This window comes from Hippocampus bargibanti, linkage group LG10 (assembly GCF_051943395.1).
Source record: "Hippocampus bargibanti isolate YZ-2025 linkage group LG10, ASM5194339v1, whole genome shotgun sequence".
NCBI lineage: Eukaryota > Metazoa > Chordata > Actinopteri > Syngnathiformes > Syngnathidae > Hippocampus > Hippocampus bargibanti.
This window is the reverse complement of record NC_142743.1, coordinates 24,676,732-24,694,136: the sequence shown is the minus strand read 5'-3', so window position 1 is coordinate 24,694,136 and position 17,405 is coordinate 24,676,732. Positions and strand designations below refer to the sequence as shown.

Below are 17,405 nucleotides of genomic sequence, written 5' to 3'. Positions count from 1 at the left end.
AAGTCGTTTTATTGACCTTTGTGATGGTCGTTGATGGCCACTTTGATCAGCATTAAAGACTCGATGAGGACCGTAGCCTTCGACTTTCACCGTCTTGAGGAATGATCCCTTGTAGGTGCTTTCTCTGTGCTCATTTTATCTAAACGTTCGTAAGCCAAGGGCCTCGTAAACCGAGGTACCACTGTATTTTCATCGTGACGGGAGCGACAGGGTATGGGATTTGGGTTTTGAGTCTGAGTTGTGGTACTCACATAGTCTGACTCTTCATCCAGGTGGGCTCGCTCCTTGCGAGCGTTGACTTGCGGGAAAACGTCGACCATCAGTCGACCGCGGAGTCCCGAAGCCTTGCCATTGCAGTCACGGTGGTCCGTCCCCACGCCGCTCCCCGTCCCGGAAACCCCCGCGACCGAGCCCCTGCTCCTTTTCCCGCTGTCCACTTTGGGAGCCGGGCAGTCCACCCGCCCCGCTGGCCGGAAAAGTTCCGGTAGGTCCAGCGACAGGGCCCGGCGGTCCCTCCTGGACAGACGGAGTCCGGATGCGGGAGGGCCGTGAGGGTTTGGAGGACGGTGGGTTTGCGGGGGCCGGGAGAGGAGGGACTCCTCCTCGACCGGTTGAGGGTACGAGTAAGGGGTTCGGCTGCCGTGTACGCGGAGGCTCCCGCCCGCTGGAGGGGCTCCGCCCGAGCTGTAGTTCCTCTGGCCCAGGCTGTTGGAGCTGGACCTTGAAATCAAGGGTGGGAGCCATTGACGGCGCGGTCTTTTCGGAAGCTTTTCATTTGCGGGCTAGCAATGGTGAAGTATTTGCGAGTGGCTTTTAAATCGTGGGGGAAACCGCTTCAGCTAATTGTTGGTTCTTTTTTTTTTTTTTTTTTTTTTTTTTTTTTTTTTTTTTTTTTTTTTTTTTTTTTTTTTTTTTTTTTTTTTTTTTTTTTTTTTTTTTTTTTTTTTTTTTTTTTTTTTTTTTTTTTTTTTTTTTTTTTTTTTTTTTTTTTTTTTTTTTTTTTTTTTTTTTTTTTTTTTTTTTTTTTTTTTTTTTTTTTTTTTTTTTTTTTTTTTTTTTTTTTTTTTCTTTTTTTTTTTTTTTTTTTTTTTTTTTTTTTTTTTTTTTTTTTTTTTTTTTTTTTTTTTTTTTTTTTTTTTTTTTTTTTTTTTTTTTTTTTTTTTTTTTTTTTTTTTTTTTTTTTTTTTTTTTTTTTTTTTTTTTTTTTTTTTTTTTTTTTTTTTTTTTTTTTTTTTTTTTTTTTTTTTTTTTTTTTTTTTTTTTTTTTTTTTTTTTTTTTTTTTTTTTTTTTTTTTTTTTTTTTTCTTTTTTTTTTGTTTTTTTTTTTTTTTTTTTTTTTTTTTTTTTTTTTTTTTTTTTTTTTTTTTTTTTTTTTTTTTTTTTTTTTTTTTTTTTTTTTTTTTTTTTTTTTTTTTTTTTTTTTTTTTTTTTTTTTTTTTTTTTTTTTTTTTTTTTTTTTTTTTTTTTTTTTTTTTTTTTTTTTTTTTTTTTTTTTTTTTTTTTTTTTTTTTTTTTTTTTTTTTTTTTTTTTTTTTTTTTTTTTTTTTTTTTTTTTTTTTTTTTTTTTTTTTTTTTTTTTTTTTTTTTTTTTTTTTTTTTTTTTTTTTTTTTTTTTTTTTTTTTTTTTTTTTTTTTTTTTTTTTTTTTTTTTTTTTTTTTTTTTTTTTTTTTTTTTTTTTTTTTTTTTTTTTTTTTTTTTTTTTTTTTTTTTTTTTTTTTTTTTTTTTTTTTTTTTTTTTTTTTTTTTTTTTTTTTTTTTTTTTTTTTTTTTTTTTTTTTTTTTTTTTTTTTTTTTTTTTTTTTTTTTTTTTTTTTTTTTTTTTTTTTTTTTTTTTTTTTTTTTTTTTTTTTTTTTTTTTTTTTTTTTTTTTTTTTTTTTTTTTTTTTTTTTTTTTTTTTTTTTTTTTTTTTTTTTTTTTTTTTTTTTTTTTTTTTTTTTTTTTTTTTTTTTTTTTTTTTTTTTTTTTTTTTTTTTTTTTTTTTTTTTTTTTTTTTTTTTTTTTTTTTTTTTTTTTTTTTTTTTTTTTTTTTTTTTTTTTTTTTTTTTTTTTTTTTTTTTTTTTTTTTTTTTTTTTTTTTTTTTTTTTTTTTTTTTTTTTTTTTTTTTTTTTTTTTTTTTTTTTTTTTTTTTTTTTTTTTTTTTTTTTTTTTTTTTTTTTTTTTTTTTTTTTTTTTTTTTTTTTTTTTTTTTTTTTTTTTTTTTTTTTTTTTTTTTTTTTTTTTTTTTTTTTTTTTTTTTTTTTTTTTTTTTTTTTTTTTTTTTTTTTTTTTTTTTTTTTTTTTTTTTTTTTTTTTTTTTTTTTTTTTTTTTTTTTTTTTTTTTTTTTTTTTTTTTTTTTTTTTTTTTTTTTTTTTTTTTTTTTTTTTTTTTTTTTTTTTTTTTTTTTTTTTTTTTTTTTTTTTTTTTTTTTTTTTTTTTTTTTTTTTTTTTTTTTTTTTTTTTTTTTTTTTTTTTTTTTTTTTTTTTTTTTTTTTTTTTTTTTTTTTTTTTTTTTTTTTTTTTTTTTTTTTTTTTTTTTTTTTTTTTTTTTTTTTTTTTTTTTTTTTTTTTTTTTTTTTTTTTTTTTTTTTTTTTTTTTTTTTTTTTTTTTTTTTTTTTTTTTTTTTTTTTTTTTTTTTTTTTTTTTTTTTTTTTTTTTTTTTTTTTTTTTTTTTTTTTTTTTTTTTTTTTTTTTTTTTTTTTTTTTTTTTTTTTTTTTTTTTTTTTTTTTTTTTTTTTTTTTTTTTTTTTTTTTTTTTTTTTTTTTTTTTTTTTTTTTTTTTTTTTTTTTTTTTTTTTTTTTTTTTTTTTTTTTTTTTTTTTTTTTTTTTTTTTTTTTTTTTTTTTTTTTTTTTTTTTTTTTTTTTTTTTCCTGCGGGTCCTTTTTCTTTTTTTTTTTTTTTTTTTTTTTTTTTTTTTTTTTTTTTTTTTTTTTTCTTTTTTTTTTTTTTTTTTTTTTTTTTTTTTTTTCTTTTTTTTTTTTTTTTTTTTTTCTTTTTTTTTTTTTTTTTTTTTTTTTTTTTTTTTTTTTTTTTTCTTTTTTTTTTTTTTTTTTTTTCTTTTTTTTTTTTTTTTTTTTTTTTTTTTCTTTTTTTTTTTTTTTTTTCTTTTTTTTTTTTTTTTTTTTTTTTTTTTTTTTTTTTTCTTTTTTTTTTTTTTTTTTTTTTTTTTTTTTTTTTTCTTTTTTTTTTTTTTTTTTTTTTTTTTTTTTCTTTTTTTTTTTTTCTTTTTTTTTTTTTTTTTTTTTTTTTTTTTTTTTTTTTCTTTTTTTTTTTTTTTTTTTTTTTTTTTTTTTTTTTTTTTTTTTTTTTTTTTCTTTTTCTTTTTTTTTTTTTTTTTTTTTTTTTTTTTTTTTTTTTCTTTTTTTTTTTTTTTTTTTTTTTCTTTTTTTTTTTTTTTTTTTTTTTTTTTTTTTTTCTTTTTTTTTTTTTTTTTTTTTTTTCTTTTTTTTTTTCTTTTTTTTTTTTTTTTTTTTTTTTTTTTTTTTTTCTTTTTTTTTTTTTTTTTTTTTTTTTCTTTTTTTTTTTTTCTTTTTTTTTTTCTTTTTTTTTTTTTTTTTTTTTTTTTTTTTTTTTTTTTTTTTTTCTTTTTTTTTTTTTTTTTTTTTTTTTTTTTTTTTTTTTTTTTCTTAAGCAGAATGAGGGTGGAAGGGGCGCCCCCAGTTGTGGTAGTTGGAACTGCGGCCCTGACGCTAAAACAGGACACGGTGTCGTTATGAAATTCCTGACTGTTATTGCGGATGTTATCGTGGCCCGTTTACATTGCGACCGAATGTGTCATCTGGATCACAGATCCGGATCAAGTTTTCCTCAGACATAAATCAGAATCATCTGATGATCCATCTGGGTCGCAGGGGGTGCTGGAGCCTATCCCAGCCGTCTTTGGGCCCTAGGCGGGGGACACCCTGAACCGGTTGCCAGCTGATCGCAGGGCACGTAGAGACAAAAAAGCACCCACGCTCACACCGAAGGACAATTTGGAGTGTTCAATCAGGCTGCTATGCATGTTGTTGGGAATGTGGGAGGAAACCGGAGGACCCGGAGAAAACCCACGCGGGCCCGGGGAGAATATGCAAACTTCACACAGAAAGGCCAGACCGGGTCTTCAACTCACAGATTTTTGTTTTCAAGATTTAAACATGGAGCGTTCACACTGCTACCGAATCAGATCCGGATCAAGTTCTTTTCAGACATAAATCGAAAACAAGACAACGCGAGTCGTGAACAGGTCAAATTTAGCTGTCCAATATGCTCAGTAGAAGTCCTTTGAAGTCATTGGACAAATGATGGACGCAACTTGGCCGGCCGGCCGGAGGTGTCGGTTGTCCTTTAAAATCCGAAACTTTTCCAGCAAGAAATAAAAAAGCAAAGCGTGACGTTTCCGTTGTGGAACAGGTTGTCGCCCGTGGCTCGCGACTTCCCGCATGGAACAAATTAGCCTGACGGCAATTAACGGGGTTTTAAGCGCACGCACGGGATTTAACTTCCCGTGTGGCACATTTCATTAGCGTTTCCATAGCGACAGCCACATGGAATGATTTGCTCTTTCCGCCGTCTGCTGGCGGCTCAGGATCGCGTCTTGAAACGCGTCTGAAAGGCGTCGAAAGGGATAATTAGGTCCATCGCGCTGAGAGGATTAGACGCGCCGAGACCAACATGGCCTTCGTTGTCTTCCCATGAAAAACATCAAAGTCGGGATGATGCTTGCCGGGTGGGTTTTTTTTGCATTTTTTGCATTTTTAAAGGCGCAACGTCATTTGAAATGCCAACGTCGTATTTTCTGTCTTTATTCGGGAATCAGACCACGTCAAATGGAGCAGAAGCAAAATAGCATCCATGACACAATTCAAAAACTACATATATCGAGTTCCAAGTCTCCTAATAGTGAGTTATAACAATAATGATAATAATAATAATAATCCATTTCATTTCTAAGCGGCCCTCTGTATCGCACACGTGTCCTGATTGAGGATTTTCATTTCAAAATCGGATCCAAAAAATCAGACACGTCATTTTTTTGGAACGATGCTGAGAAACGATGTCAACCACCGTGCTAGCTTCAACGTGTCGTGCGGCGCAATAATTTACCAGCGAGAGGGAACGTCTCTCCAAGCTGCCCCTCCCCCCGCCGCCGTTTCGGGATTCGCCGGTGAAGCTTCGCGAAGCCCCTCGGGACCCCGCCAGGGCGCCCTGATCAAGATGGCCGTTGGGTGTCAGGGTGCAGATCCCGGGGTCTGGAAAAAAAATCACGGTCTTTGAAGGTTTGGATTATCAAGGTGAAGAGAGAGTGCGAGAAGGAAAAGCCCACCTGACAGTTGGACGGAGTCGCGTTTGTCGCTTTGGGCAAAGTTGGACAAGGAGCGGTCGTCGTCGGAGTACGAGCGATTGGCGTCGCCCTGGTCGCCGCCAAGAGGAGAGTTGCGACATGGATCAGGGCGAGGTGAGGCCTCGCCGAAACGAAGCCTCGCCGAAACGAAGCCTCACCTCGGCCTGAAAGCCTTCCACCAAGATGGCCACCAGCAGGTTGAAGAGGACGTAATTCCCGAAGGTCATCAGGGCCACGAAGTAGAGGGCGGCCAATGGCGACGTGGCCGCCATGCCGTTGTACAGGACGGCGTTCCAGTCCTCCTGAGTCAGGATCTGCGACAAGGCAACTCGCCAGCTAATCCAGCAGAGATTTTGCGCCAACATGCTAACTTGCACCCGCTCATAACAAATGGACTCAATTACAAAGTCATTCATTTGCCCAGTCAGCTCACTCGTTCACTCACTGGCTCCTATAGTAACTCACTCGTTGGCTCGTTCACTCTATCATTCAATGGGTAAGTCATTCATTCACTCTCACAAGAGCTAATTAAGCCATTGAACTCAATCACGCATTCACTCACTCACTCACTCAGACTCAGTCAGTCAGTCAGTACCTGGAAGACGGTGACGATGGCCCACAGCAGCGAGTCAAAGTTCTTCCTGTCGGGCAGCGTGTCGCCCGTTTCCATCTTCAGGCTGAACTTGCAGCCAAAGATGTGCATTCCAAGAATACTGAAGGTACAAAAAAAGACGAACACGGCTCTCCCCGCTCATTTTGGCAAGCGGCAGGCGGGGGACACCCTGAACCGCTTGCCAGCCACGCACCTGAAGATGAAAATGAAGAGCATGAGCAGCATGCAGAAGGTGGCCACGTTGTCCATGGTCTTCATGAGGACCACCAGCTGCCTCCTCAGGGCCGGCATGAAGCGCACCAGCTTGAGGACCCGCAGGAGACGGAAGGTACGCAGAACCGACAAACCGCCGTCCGACTGGCCCGCAATCTCACAAACGCTGACAGAGAAAAAGTTGAGTCAATACATTGGAAAAAAGGAAGATTGGAAAGAGAGGAAATAAATAGACTTGATCAACATGGCAAGGATAATATAACACTCGTGGTCCTCAATCTGCAGCTAAAAGCTAGCGAGCACTCATTTGACGACAATGAGGTTAAAAACTTAGCGAAAGAAAATAAATGTTTGAAAGGGGAGTCAAAGAAGCTATTTTTAGAAAACATCAGAACCCTTCACTAAACCGCCATGGTGGGGTGAGGATTTCATTTGGATCCTTCTTACAACAGACTTCTTAGACCACATAGGCTTAGTTATGCTGATGAGGTGATACCAGCGCGAATGGGGCAATCAGGCCAGTCGTAGATCCTCATCAGTAAGACAATAGAAGTAAATCAGTGGAGCCTCAGGGAACAGTCCTCTGCTCCCCCCAACTGTAGAGCAGGGACCTATCACCATCATCATCATCATCATCATCATAACAATAACACATTTGATTTCTAAGCGCCTTTCAAAACCTTCAAGGTCACTTTACAGTCACAGAATACATTTTTCAGTGTGTGAGCAGCAGCAGCCACATGCAACAGCGTTCACTCAACCGGGAAGTAACTCAAATAGATAGAAAGCTAGCTACTAGCTAGCTAGCTAATAGATAGCTATTAGATAGCCAGCTAGACAGCCAGGTAGATAGCTATATAGCTAATAGATAACCTGCTAGATAGCTAAATAGCCAGCCAGCTAGAAAATAGAGAGCTAGCAAGCAGCTGAATAGCAAATAGAGATCGAGCTAGCGAGATCAGCACTTTTAGCGTGGCTCTCCCCAACCTTTGAAAGCGTGTCGAGCGAGCGATGAAGCGTTCCGAGGCAGGTGCTGCTCTTTTTCGCCGTCCATCAAAGACTCCGCCTCCTTGATGGTGGGAGAATAGCGACGCCACAATGGCGCTCACGTACGCATCGCGCGAGCCAAATTCCAGGCAAAAAGTAGCCGCACAGAAGCGCCTGGTGGCCTCATTTGATCTCACAGAGCTTTGGCAGGTGTTGGCGTGTCGTTGTTTATCTGCTTTCGTGTCTTTGATGAATGAATGAATGAATGAATGAATGAATGAACGAATGAATGAATGAATGAATGAATGGCAGAAAACAGGAAACACACGAGAGGCACCTGAAGCCTAACAAAAGACCAGGAGGGCTGTTTTGAAGCGTTTTCACCTTTCACGCTTTCCAGGCTTTGTCTCCATCCGCTTTCAAGCGTTCACTCAACCCAGAAGTAACTCAAATAGATAGAAAGCTAGCTGGCTTGCTACTAGATACAATAATAATAATAATAATAATACTAATAATGTATGTTGTTACTGCTCGTCAACCCTCATTTGAAACCCCATTAATGATGTGACGACTTACCGGCACCCAAACCCTAATTTCAAACCTTCACCCCGCCACCGTGCTGTCATCTGAAGGCCTATCCCGAGTTTGAACGCTTCCCCTGAACCCCGTGCTGCTTCACCAAGTCACCACAATCAAGTGGCGCTTCATGGACGGCGAAGACCTTACCTGATGATGACGATGATGCCGTCAAAGACGTTGTAGGGGTTCCTCAGGTAGTGGAAAGAGCCGAAGGCGGTGAGCTTGAGGATCATCTCCAGGGAGAACATGCTGGTGAACACGATGTTGCAGATCTCCAGAACGTTGGTCAGCTCATCGGGCTGAGGGGGACAAACAAAAGGTTTAGCGCGGCACTGGATGGATTTATGTCTTTATGTACAGTGAGACCTCAACTTACAAACTTTTTGTCTTACAAACGTCAAATTTCTGAAAATTAAACCTTATAATAAATAGCTAGCTAGAGCCAATAGCTAGCTAGCTAGAGCTAATAGATGGCTAATAGCTAGCTAGCTAGCTACAGCTAGTAGTGATTATGCTATATTGACATTTTCTTTATTTTGCCGTGTTTTGATAAAATCCCGTCGATGAAAAAAAGCTGCTTGCATCACAACAGGACCAAATGGTGACTTGGAATCGGACGTTCTGTTCCCGTAATTTGACCGCAGCGAACAATTTCGGAACTGCCGCAAATCACATCGAAATTGGATTTCTCGGCCAATCGAACAGGAGCGTGACGGTGCTTCGGTTTCCATGGCGACGGGGATGGAGATTGCCGTTCTCCAGTTCAAAGAGCAGCCGACGACGCCCGCTTTGGAAGCCAACGCGGGTGCGGCGTGCAATCGACTCCGTGTCTTCCCCATTAGACCGAGAGGAGAAGCGGGATCATCGGACTATTTTTAGTCGCCTCCGAGATGAGAGACGGGATGAGGAGGCGCATCGGCGTTTAGGAAGTGCGGGAATTGCGCAAGGCGAGACACAGTCTGAAAAAAGGGTCAAAAGGGGTCCACCGGGCCAAAAATTGGGATTCAACAAAAAAGACAACAACAAAAAAATGGTGCGTAAGGCAAAAAGTGTGTATTTAAAACATTGATTTCCCATAGGAAACCATTAAAATGAGCATAATCCGTTCCCGGGTCCCCAGAAAACATCATTTTGGAACTAAATAAGCCTTAGAACTACACAACATATATCATATTTTATGTATAATAAATGTGATATTGTATTATAATTAAAGAAATAAATTGTACTGTATTATAAAGTAGTTTTATAATAATAATACATTTCATTTATAAGCGCCTTTGAAAACTCAAGGATTTTTTTTTTGCTGGCGGCCACACGCGCCAGCATTCACTCAACTTGGAAGTAATATAAAATAAAACAAAATAAACTAAATGACAAAAAATATGACAACACCCACGACAGTTCCAATTCAAGTTGGTCTCAACTGCTGTTAGCCAACGAAAAGTCATCCTCAATCAGATATATACTCTATAGTACGGTTTATTTCTTTAATTACAATACCATAACACATTTATTATACATAAAATAAGGTATATTTTGTGTAGTTTTAAGGCATATTTAGTAGAAAATTATGTTTAATGGGGACGTGGGAACGGATTATTCTCATTTCAATGGTTTCCTATGGGAAAGTAATTTTTGGGATACACACTTTTTTGCCTTACACACTCTGTCTGGGAACCAATTAAGTTCGTAAGCCAAGGTATCACTGTATACATATTTTTTTTATCGCCGCGTACGGTCGGATTGATTATGAGCATAATGTCATTTATTTAATTTACCTCAATGTCAAATAAAATGTGTATTACTTGTACAAATATTAAAAGTTGACAGAATTCCAATAGAAACATTAGCATTTAGCATTTTCCAGGAAGCAAAGTTGTGTGTTTGGTGTGAAGGTGAGGGCAAACAAAGCGCGTACCTGCTGGTGATGCTCGATGCCCATACTGATGGTGTTGATGAGGATGGCCATCATGATGCCTCGGTTGAAGTATTTGCTCTCCACGATGCCCCATAATTTCACTCGGGTGTCGCAACACGGGCGACCGCAGCCGTCGCCGTCCGCCGCGTCTCCCTCGCCCGCGACGGGATTGCGCCCGACGCGGGCGCACTTTTGACGGCGGCAAGGCGGGCCTAAAGATGTACACAAAGCATCAGAAATAGATATACTGGATACAAAGGGAAACATTTGATTCAAGAAAAATATTTTTTGGAATGGAATTTCATCTAGAACTGCTTCATGTAACAAAGAGGGTACAGCAAGTGCTGAAGAATGAACGACTCTGTCTTTGTGTTGTCATATTATTTATATATATATATATATATATATATATAGTGAGTATATTTTTTTTTTTTACTTCAAGATGGCGCCGCGAGAGTGGCTATCTATTAGCTAGCTAGCTATCTAGGTCGCTATCTATTAGCTATGTAGCTGTCTAGCTATTAGCTACCTAGCTAGCTTTCTATCTGTCACGGTTTGCACGGTGGTGATGACGGGTGCGGATCCCAAAAAGCAGGCAAGAGGGAGCAGGAGGTTGTATTTGAGAAATTGTATTAAAATAAAGTCAGCAGGAACAAAATGTAAAACATCAAAATCATCTGAATGGCAAAAATACAAAGTATCAAAAGAAAACCAAGATTAAAAGCCCGCCAAGATTAAACAAACACATGCACTGCACACAATGCGTACGATTGCATCCAACAGCATTCAATGACATATAACAATTACCCGACACCGAATGGTCGCGCCAGGTGTCCTTTTGAGTGTGACTGATTGGAAACGACCGGCACCTGTGCAGGTGCAGGCGGGGCCGACAGCGCCACCAGTTGGTCACCAACCAGATTATGACACTATCCATTTTAGTTACTTCCGATTTGAGTCAACACTGGCGCGTGCGGCTGCCGCTGCTCACCCACAGGAAAAACTTATCCTGTGAATTATTTCCAAGAAATCAACAGATAACAGGATGTGTCGCCACTGACCGGTTGGCAAAAGGCCGTCCCGCCCGTTGGCCTTTCGCTCGCCGGCGTCGGCCCGGCGACCCCTGCCGACGCCGCGGAATCCCCGGGGCTTGCCCCGTAGGGCGTAGAAGAGGGCGAGGCTCTGTCGGCGAGCCTTGCGGATGACGTGGCAGACGAGCTGGAAAAGTTCCTGGTAGCAGTCGCCGGGCTCGCTAGCTAGCGTGGACGAAGACGAGCAGCGCGCTCGTTGCTCCTGCATCAGCTGATGCTCGCGTTGTTTAGTCTCCGAGAATTGTGTGGCGATCACCACCAGGCACAGGTTGATCATGAAGAAAGAACCCACCTTGGATTAAAAAAAAGATCGGAATTGTGACGATATTTCTACATTCCGAAGTTTTGGCTCGGTTAGCATGCTCGTATGCTAATCCGACGTCCATACGCCCCCCGAAAGATCGGAATTGAGACGATATTTCCACATGGCGACGTATTGGTTCGGTTAGCATGCTAATATGCTAATCCGATGTCCATGCGTCCCGAAAGATCGGAATTGAGACTCTATTTCTACATGGCGAAGTTTTGGTTTGGTTCGCGTTTGGTTAGCCTATGCTAACTCGACAGTGCGTCAAATCTTCAATTGTAACGTGGAAACGACATCCAAATGGATTTTTCGCATGTTTGTGTTTTACGTTTGGTGGCGTGGTGGCGTGGCGGTTTCAGTTTGTGCCCCGTCGTTTGAACTCACGATAATAAGCAGGATGAAGTAGATGAAGTTGTAGAAGGAATGCGCGTCCATCACGTAGTACATAATCTCCACCCAGCCCTCCAACGTGATCACCTGCACGGCAACATGACAACCAGCAACATGTTGCTCCAATCGTGCTAACATTATTCAATCTTATTAACCTAGCTGGCGACCTAGCTAGCTATCTACTTGTCGTCCATTAGCTATCAATATGGCTGGATGGCTACATGTTGGTTATCTACCTAGCTAGTATCTATTTGCTATCTACCTGGCTGGCTAGTTGTCCAGCTGGCTATCTGGCTGGCTAGCTACCTAGCTAGCTATCTATTTGCCATCTATTAGCTATCTATCTGGCTGGCTGGCTGTCCAGCTGGCTATCTGTTAGCTATCTAGCTAGCTATCTATTAGCTATCTTTCTATATATTTTCCCCGCCCCTCACACCTGGAAGATGACGATCCAGGCGTAGGCGATGTTATCAAAGTTGATGGCCCCCTTGTGCGGGTTGCTGAATCCGGTGTGACATCGGGTGTAGTACTGGTTCCAGTTGACGCACAGGCCCGAGTCGGCGGCGCCGCCGTCGAGGGTGGCCTCGGCGCCGTCGAGGGGGGGCTCGGCGCCGAGGCCTAGCGAGCGGCGGTGCAGCACGTCGTCCTTGTCCAGGCAGCAGGCGCGACCTCCCTGGCGTCGGGACGGCACGTCCCCGCAAGACATGATTCCGTTGTCGGTGGCCAGCGAACAGATGAAGGGACGTTCGTCGTCCTCGTCCGCCATGTAGTAAGGACGCGGCAGGCGGATGCCCGTCGTCCTGAGGGAAATGGCGGCAGCGCCGGCCATTTATGATACATTCACACTGTACAAATGCGACACTCCTTTGCCTTTTACAAGATTTCTCACATACGCACACATACTCACACATACACACGCACACACACACACACACACACACACACACACACACACACACACACACACGCACGCACACACGCACACACACACACACACACACACACACACACACACACACACACACACACACACACACACACACACACACACATATATATATATTACATACACACACAAACACGCATTACTCACATTTACATGCAGACACACATACACATTAACACATTACACACATATACACGTATACACAAACACATGTACACGTATAAACATTACACACACACATACACATTACACAAAAATACACGTACACACACGAACACATTTACACACACACATTACACACAAACACGCACGCACACACATTTACACATGTAAACACATTACACACATACACATTATACACATTACACACACACACACACACACACACACACATTATACACATTACACACACACACACACACACACGCACACACACACACACACACACACACACACACACACACACACACACACATATATATATATATATATACGCAGACACACACACACACACGGGCGCAGACTGACAGCGTGAAGTTCTCCTCCGGGTAGCAGCGGTTCCTGAGGAGCCCCGCCCACAACTGGACGCCGATGATGCCGAAGATGAAGAAGACGAAGAAGCAGAGCAGCAAGACGTTCCCCAACATGGGCAGCGTGTCCAGCAGCAAATTCACCAGGATGCGCATGCCTACAAAATGCAACAACACATCAGTCCAACAAACAAACAAACAAAAACATTAACTCATTCACTGCCATTCACGAGTTACTTCTGGGTTGAGTGAAGGCCTAGCTAGCTATCTGTTAGCTAGCTATTAGCTAGCTAGCTTTCTATCCGAGTTACATCGCTATCTATTAGCTAGCTAGCTTTCTATCTGAGTTACTGCTGGGGTGATTAAAGGCCTAGCGAGCTATCTGTTAGCTAGCTATTAGCTACCTAGCTTTCTATTCGAGTTACTTAGCTATCTATTACCTGTCTATTAGCTAGCTAGCTTTCTAGCTGAGTTACTTCCGGGTTGAGTAAGGCCTAGCTAGCTATCTGTCAGCAATCAATTAGCTAGCTAGCTTTATGTCTGAGTTACTTAACTATCTATTAGCTGTCTATTAGCTAGCTAGCTTTTGATCTGAGTTACGTGCGGGTTGAGTGAAGACCTAGCTATCTATCTGTTATCTATCTATTAGCTAGCTAGCTTTCTATCCGAGTTACTTAGCTGTCTATTAGCTAGCTCGCTGCGTTTCTCACGGTTCCTTTCCCAAATGACATAAAGGAAGTCATTTTGGAAGACTTGGTTGATTGGAAAGGAAGCGAAACCGGCGTCAGTACGTCTTATTTAAGTTCGGTGCGAGCGAGCGAGACGCACGGAGAATAAAAGCAATCTGATTATTGGCACTCATGAATAATAGCAGCGGTGCGATTGGGAGCTTTGCGTGTCGTCGCCGTCGAGGCAATGAAAAGGCTTCCGACGAACTTGGAATGATGAGAAGATTTGCTGTGGATGTTTCTTCCTACCTGTTCGAGACAGTTCGTCACAATGGCTCCTTCCGGCTACTTGCGTATGATCCGGGCGTGCCTCGTTATCTGCGTATTTTTCTGATTTCTCGCAGTATCAGTTGTAAACCAAAATGGCCGACGACTCTCATTAATCATTTCGGCCGCAACGACACGTCATCAATATCGACGGCGATTGGCAAGCACGTTTAAGCTTCGAGATGGCGGTTGAGGGTTTGTCGACGCCGAGGCAAGAGAAAAATGCGAACGACTATTTGAGTCGTGTGCGGAGACGACGACGACGACGACGACTCACTTGGCACTCTATTGATGGCTTTGAGCGGCCGCAGGACTCGCACCGTCCGGATGGCCGTCAAGTTGATGTTCTGCAGATCCAGCGAGTACTCCACCATGCTGAAACCACAGCACGCAAACACACTCGCTACTTTAGAGCGCCTCATTATTGACCAGGTTTGTTAGCAAATATACAATCAATATTTCATCTCACTTCATTGTCCTGTTTTTGTCCGTTTGCCACCGCGGGGAAAGATAGATAGCTAGATAGCCACGTAGATAGGTAGGTAGATAGGTAGGTAGGGAGGGAGGTAGATAGGAAGATAGATAGGTAGATAGATAGGTATCTATGTAGGTAGATAGCTAGATAGCCACGTAGCTAGGTATGTAGCTAGGTAGCTAGGTAGGGAGGTAGATAGGCAAATAAATAGGTAGCTATCTTGGAAGGTAGATAGCTAGGTAGCTAGCTAGGTAGGCAGATAGCTAGATAGCTAGGTAGCCACATAGATAGGTAGCTAGGTAGGTAGCGAACTAGCTAGGGAGGTAGATAGGTAGATAGATAGGTAGCTAGGTAGGTAGATAGGACGTTCAAGGTCAATCCTTCAGTGACCTTGACAAGGCGAGGTTCAAGGTCAATTGTGTTAAATGTCGCCAAAGTTGTCCTCAAAGCGCATGTATGTATGTACGTACGTATGTTTGCCTTTTCACTTTGCAAATCCCTCCGCGCTTCCGCTTTGTCTTACACAAACACAAATTGTGAGCAAAGCGCCGCCGTTCCGCCTCCCTGAGGGGCGAAGGTTCTGTGGGGCGACGAGGAAGAGCGGCCCCCTCCACAGCCCAAATACACACCCGATTTGGTTTGCTGAAAGGGGGTGGAGGGGGGCGGAGCTACAATGGTGGTGGTAATAATAATAATCATAATAATCATAATAATAATAATAATAATCATTATTATGATTATTATGATTATTATGAAACAAACAGATTAATAAATTAATAAAATAACAACTAAATTATTCATGTTGTTCCATTCCGCTAATTTGTATCAACCATATATTTTTTTTGTTGGTGGGGCCAACTTGCTGAACCCCAACCTGGATTTTTATTTCTTTTTTTTTTCTTCCGTCTCGTCAAAGTGGGCTTTATTGGAATGCAGGCTAGCGTCACGTGATGATCTTCAAGCGTGACTCCTTCCAAATATCCGCCGCTTCTTGATGTGTTTTTTTTTTTTTTTTTTTTTGGGGGGGGGGGTCTTCTTTTCTTTTTCCACCGGATTGGAAATTGGCCGCGCATGGCTGATTTCCTTTTCTTTTTAATTTCAATGCGCTTGCGTGTCTTCCTGACATGTCGACACCTGACCGACCTCCAGGTGAGCTCACAATTCTTCTTCTTCTTCTTCTTCTGTGAAGCGTGAGCGCTGGCTAGCTGGCTAGCTTGTCTCCAGCCCGGTAATTATCTCTCCCGAAAGCGACTCCATCTGACTTTATTGACGTCATTTTATTGAGCTCAAATCATCTGGCTGCTTTCTTGCCCCTTTTCGTCTGGAAGTTGAGATGATTATTATCATGATTTTTCATTCATCATATTTGGAATTGGTCACGTTGGGCGAGCTGTGGTCAATTCATTTCTTTCTTTCTCTTTTTCTTTCTCCATCTGTGTATTTTATTGTTTATTTATGTTTAGATTATCCAACTATCCCTCTGTCCATCCGTCCATCAAGCTAGATAGCTTGCTATCTAGCTTGATAGCGACCTACCTACCTACCTACTTACCTACCTACCTTCCTATCTAACTTGATAGCCTGCCATCTAGCTTGATAGCGACCTACCTACCTACCACTATTTATTTATTTGTCTTTTTTAATTGTTCATTTGGTTGTTTATTTATCCATTATTTTATTATTAATTACTTATATACTTACGTGTCTGTTTGTTTGTTTGTTTGTTTATTTACTGACCTATTTATTTATGTATTTATTTGTTTCTTTATTGATGAGTTTACTGGTTTATTTTTATTTATTTTTTTTTTTTTGGGGGGGGGGGGGGTGGACGATTGATTGATTGATTGATTGATTGATTGATTGATTGATTGATTGATTGATTGATTGATTGATTGATTGATTGATTGATTGATTGATTGATTGCGGTGCCGGGCAGGTGGACATCTTGAAACATCAACCAGCGGACTAATGAGGCTTGAGCACGCTTGACACAGCCAACGAGTGGCGCGCTAAGCACAGTTTAATCACGATTAACTCCGCCACCTCACGCATCATTCAACCACCACGCTAATTAATTTCAAGAGGCCAATTCTCCACACCGCCAACACAACACAACACACACAAACACACACACACTACCGCAATTGTGAAAAATTTGCATGGCGAGGGATTATAACATGGTGGTACCTCGACTTATGAATGTTTCTTTTGACAATATTTAAAGGACAACCGAGACCTCCTCACAAGTTGTGGCCATAATTTGTAAAATGACTTCTACTGAGTGTATTTTACAAAGATTCCACCGCATATATATATATATATATATATATATATATATATATGGGTCCTTTTTTTCGTCTGAAAACACTGTGTATTATTATTATTATTATTATTATTATTATTATGAAAGCAGCACAAAGCTCGTAGCAAATGAACAAAAGCTTTTGGAAAATGTCACTTGGCCCAAAAGATTTCAGGTGTTTGTTTTTTTTTCCGGCACGGCTTGTTCCGAAATATCGGAATTTTCCGAAAAAGGCCACATTGTGAACACAAACCAGCAATGAGAGGAAACAATGATTTTTGTTTGTTTGTTTGTTTGTGCTCACCCCGCCATGACAATGAAGAAGTCCAGGCGGTTCCAAGTGTCGCCAAGGTAACAACGTCGGCCAAAGATTCCCAGTGCCACCATCTTGATCACCATCTCCAAGGCGAAGAAAATGTAGATGAAGGCGTCAAAAGCCTACCGGGAGGGCACCAAAAAATAAATAATAAACATTTCGCGCTCAATATCGCAACCACAACCAACATTTTTTTTTTGTTTTCTTCAATGGACAAAAACCACATTTCATTCTTAACCAAATCCTTATACGTCACGTCTTCCTCATTGTCTCATTGTGACCGAGGCAATAATGTTGTTGTTGTTTTATTTCTGCGAAAATGCTGACATATTTGGTTAACATCTCCTGAATAGTATGACTTTAAAGCAAGCAGAGGTTGGTTTGAAAAGTTAGTGTGCCCTGTGTTTGCCCAAAGACAGCTGGGATAAGTGCCAACAC

General features: G+C 39.3%; 1 protein-coding gene across 1 annotated transcript in view; it reads right to left on the bottom strand.

The window, feature by feature from the left end:
• The window catches only part of LOC148893092 (voltage-dependent T-type calcium channel subunit alpha-1I-like), a 50,286-nt gene that overhangs the window by 19,765 nt on the left and 13,116 nt on the right, over nucleotides 1-17,405 (bottom strand). Inside the window, 15 exon segments of the mRNA XM_089006300.1 lie at nucleotides 252-723; nucleotides 3,604-3,671; nucleotides 5,068-5,213; nucleotides 5,288-5,375; nucleotides 5,464-5,619; nucleotides 5,901-6,018; nucleotides 6,112-6,297; nucleotides 7,845-7,996; nucleotides 9,616-9,827; nucleotides 10,677-10,998; nucleotides 11,398-11,490; nucleotides 11,840-12,203; nucleotides 12,878-13,037; nucleotides 14,152-14,249; nucleotides 16,956-17,089. Of these exon segments, the coding sequence (XP_088862426.1) occupies nucleotides 252-723; nucleotides 3,604-3,671; nucleotides 5,068-5,213; nucleotides 5,288-5,375; nucleotides 5,464-5,619; nucleotides 5,901-6,018; nucleotides 6,112-6,297; nucleotides 7,845-7,996; nucleotides 9,616-9,827; nucleotides 10,677-10,998; nucleotides 11,398-11,490; nucleotides 11,840-12,203; nucleotides 12,878-13,037; nucleotides 14,152-14,249; nucleotides 16,956-17,089 (2,769 nt within the window).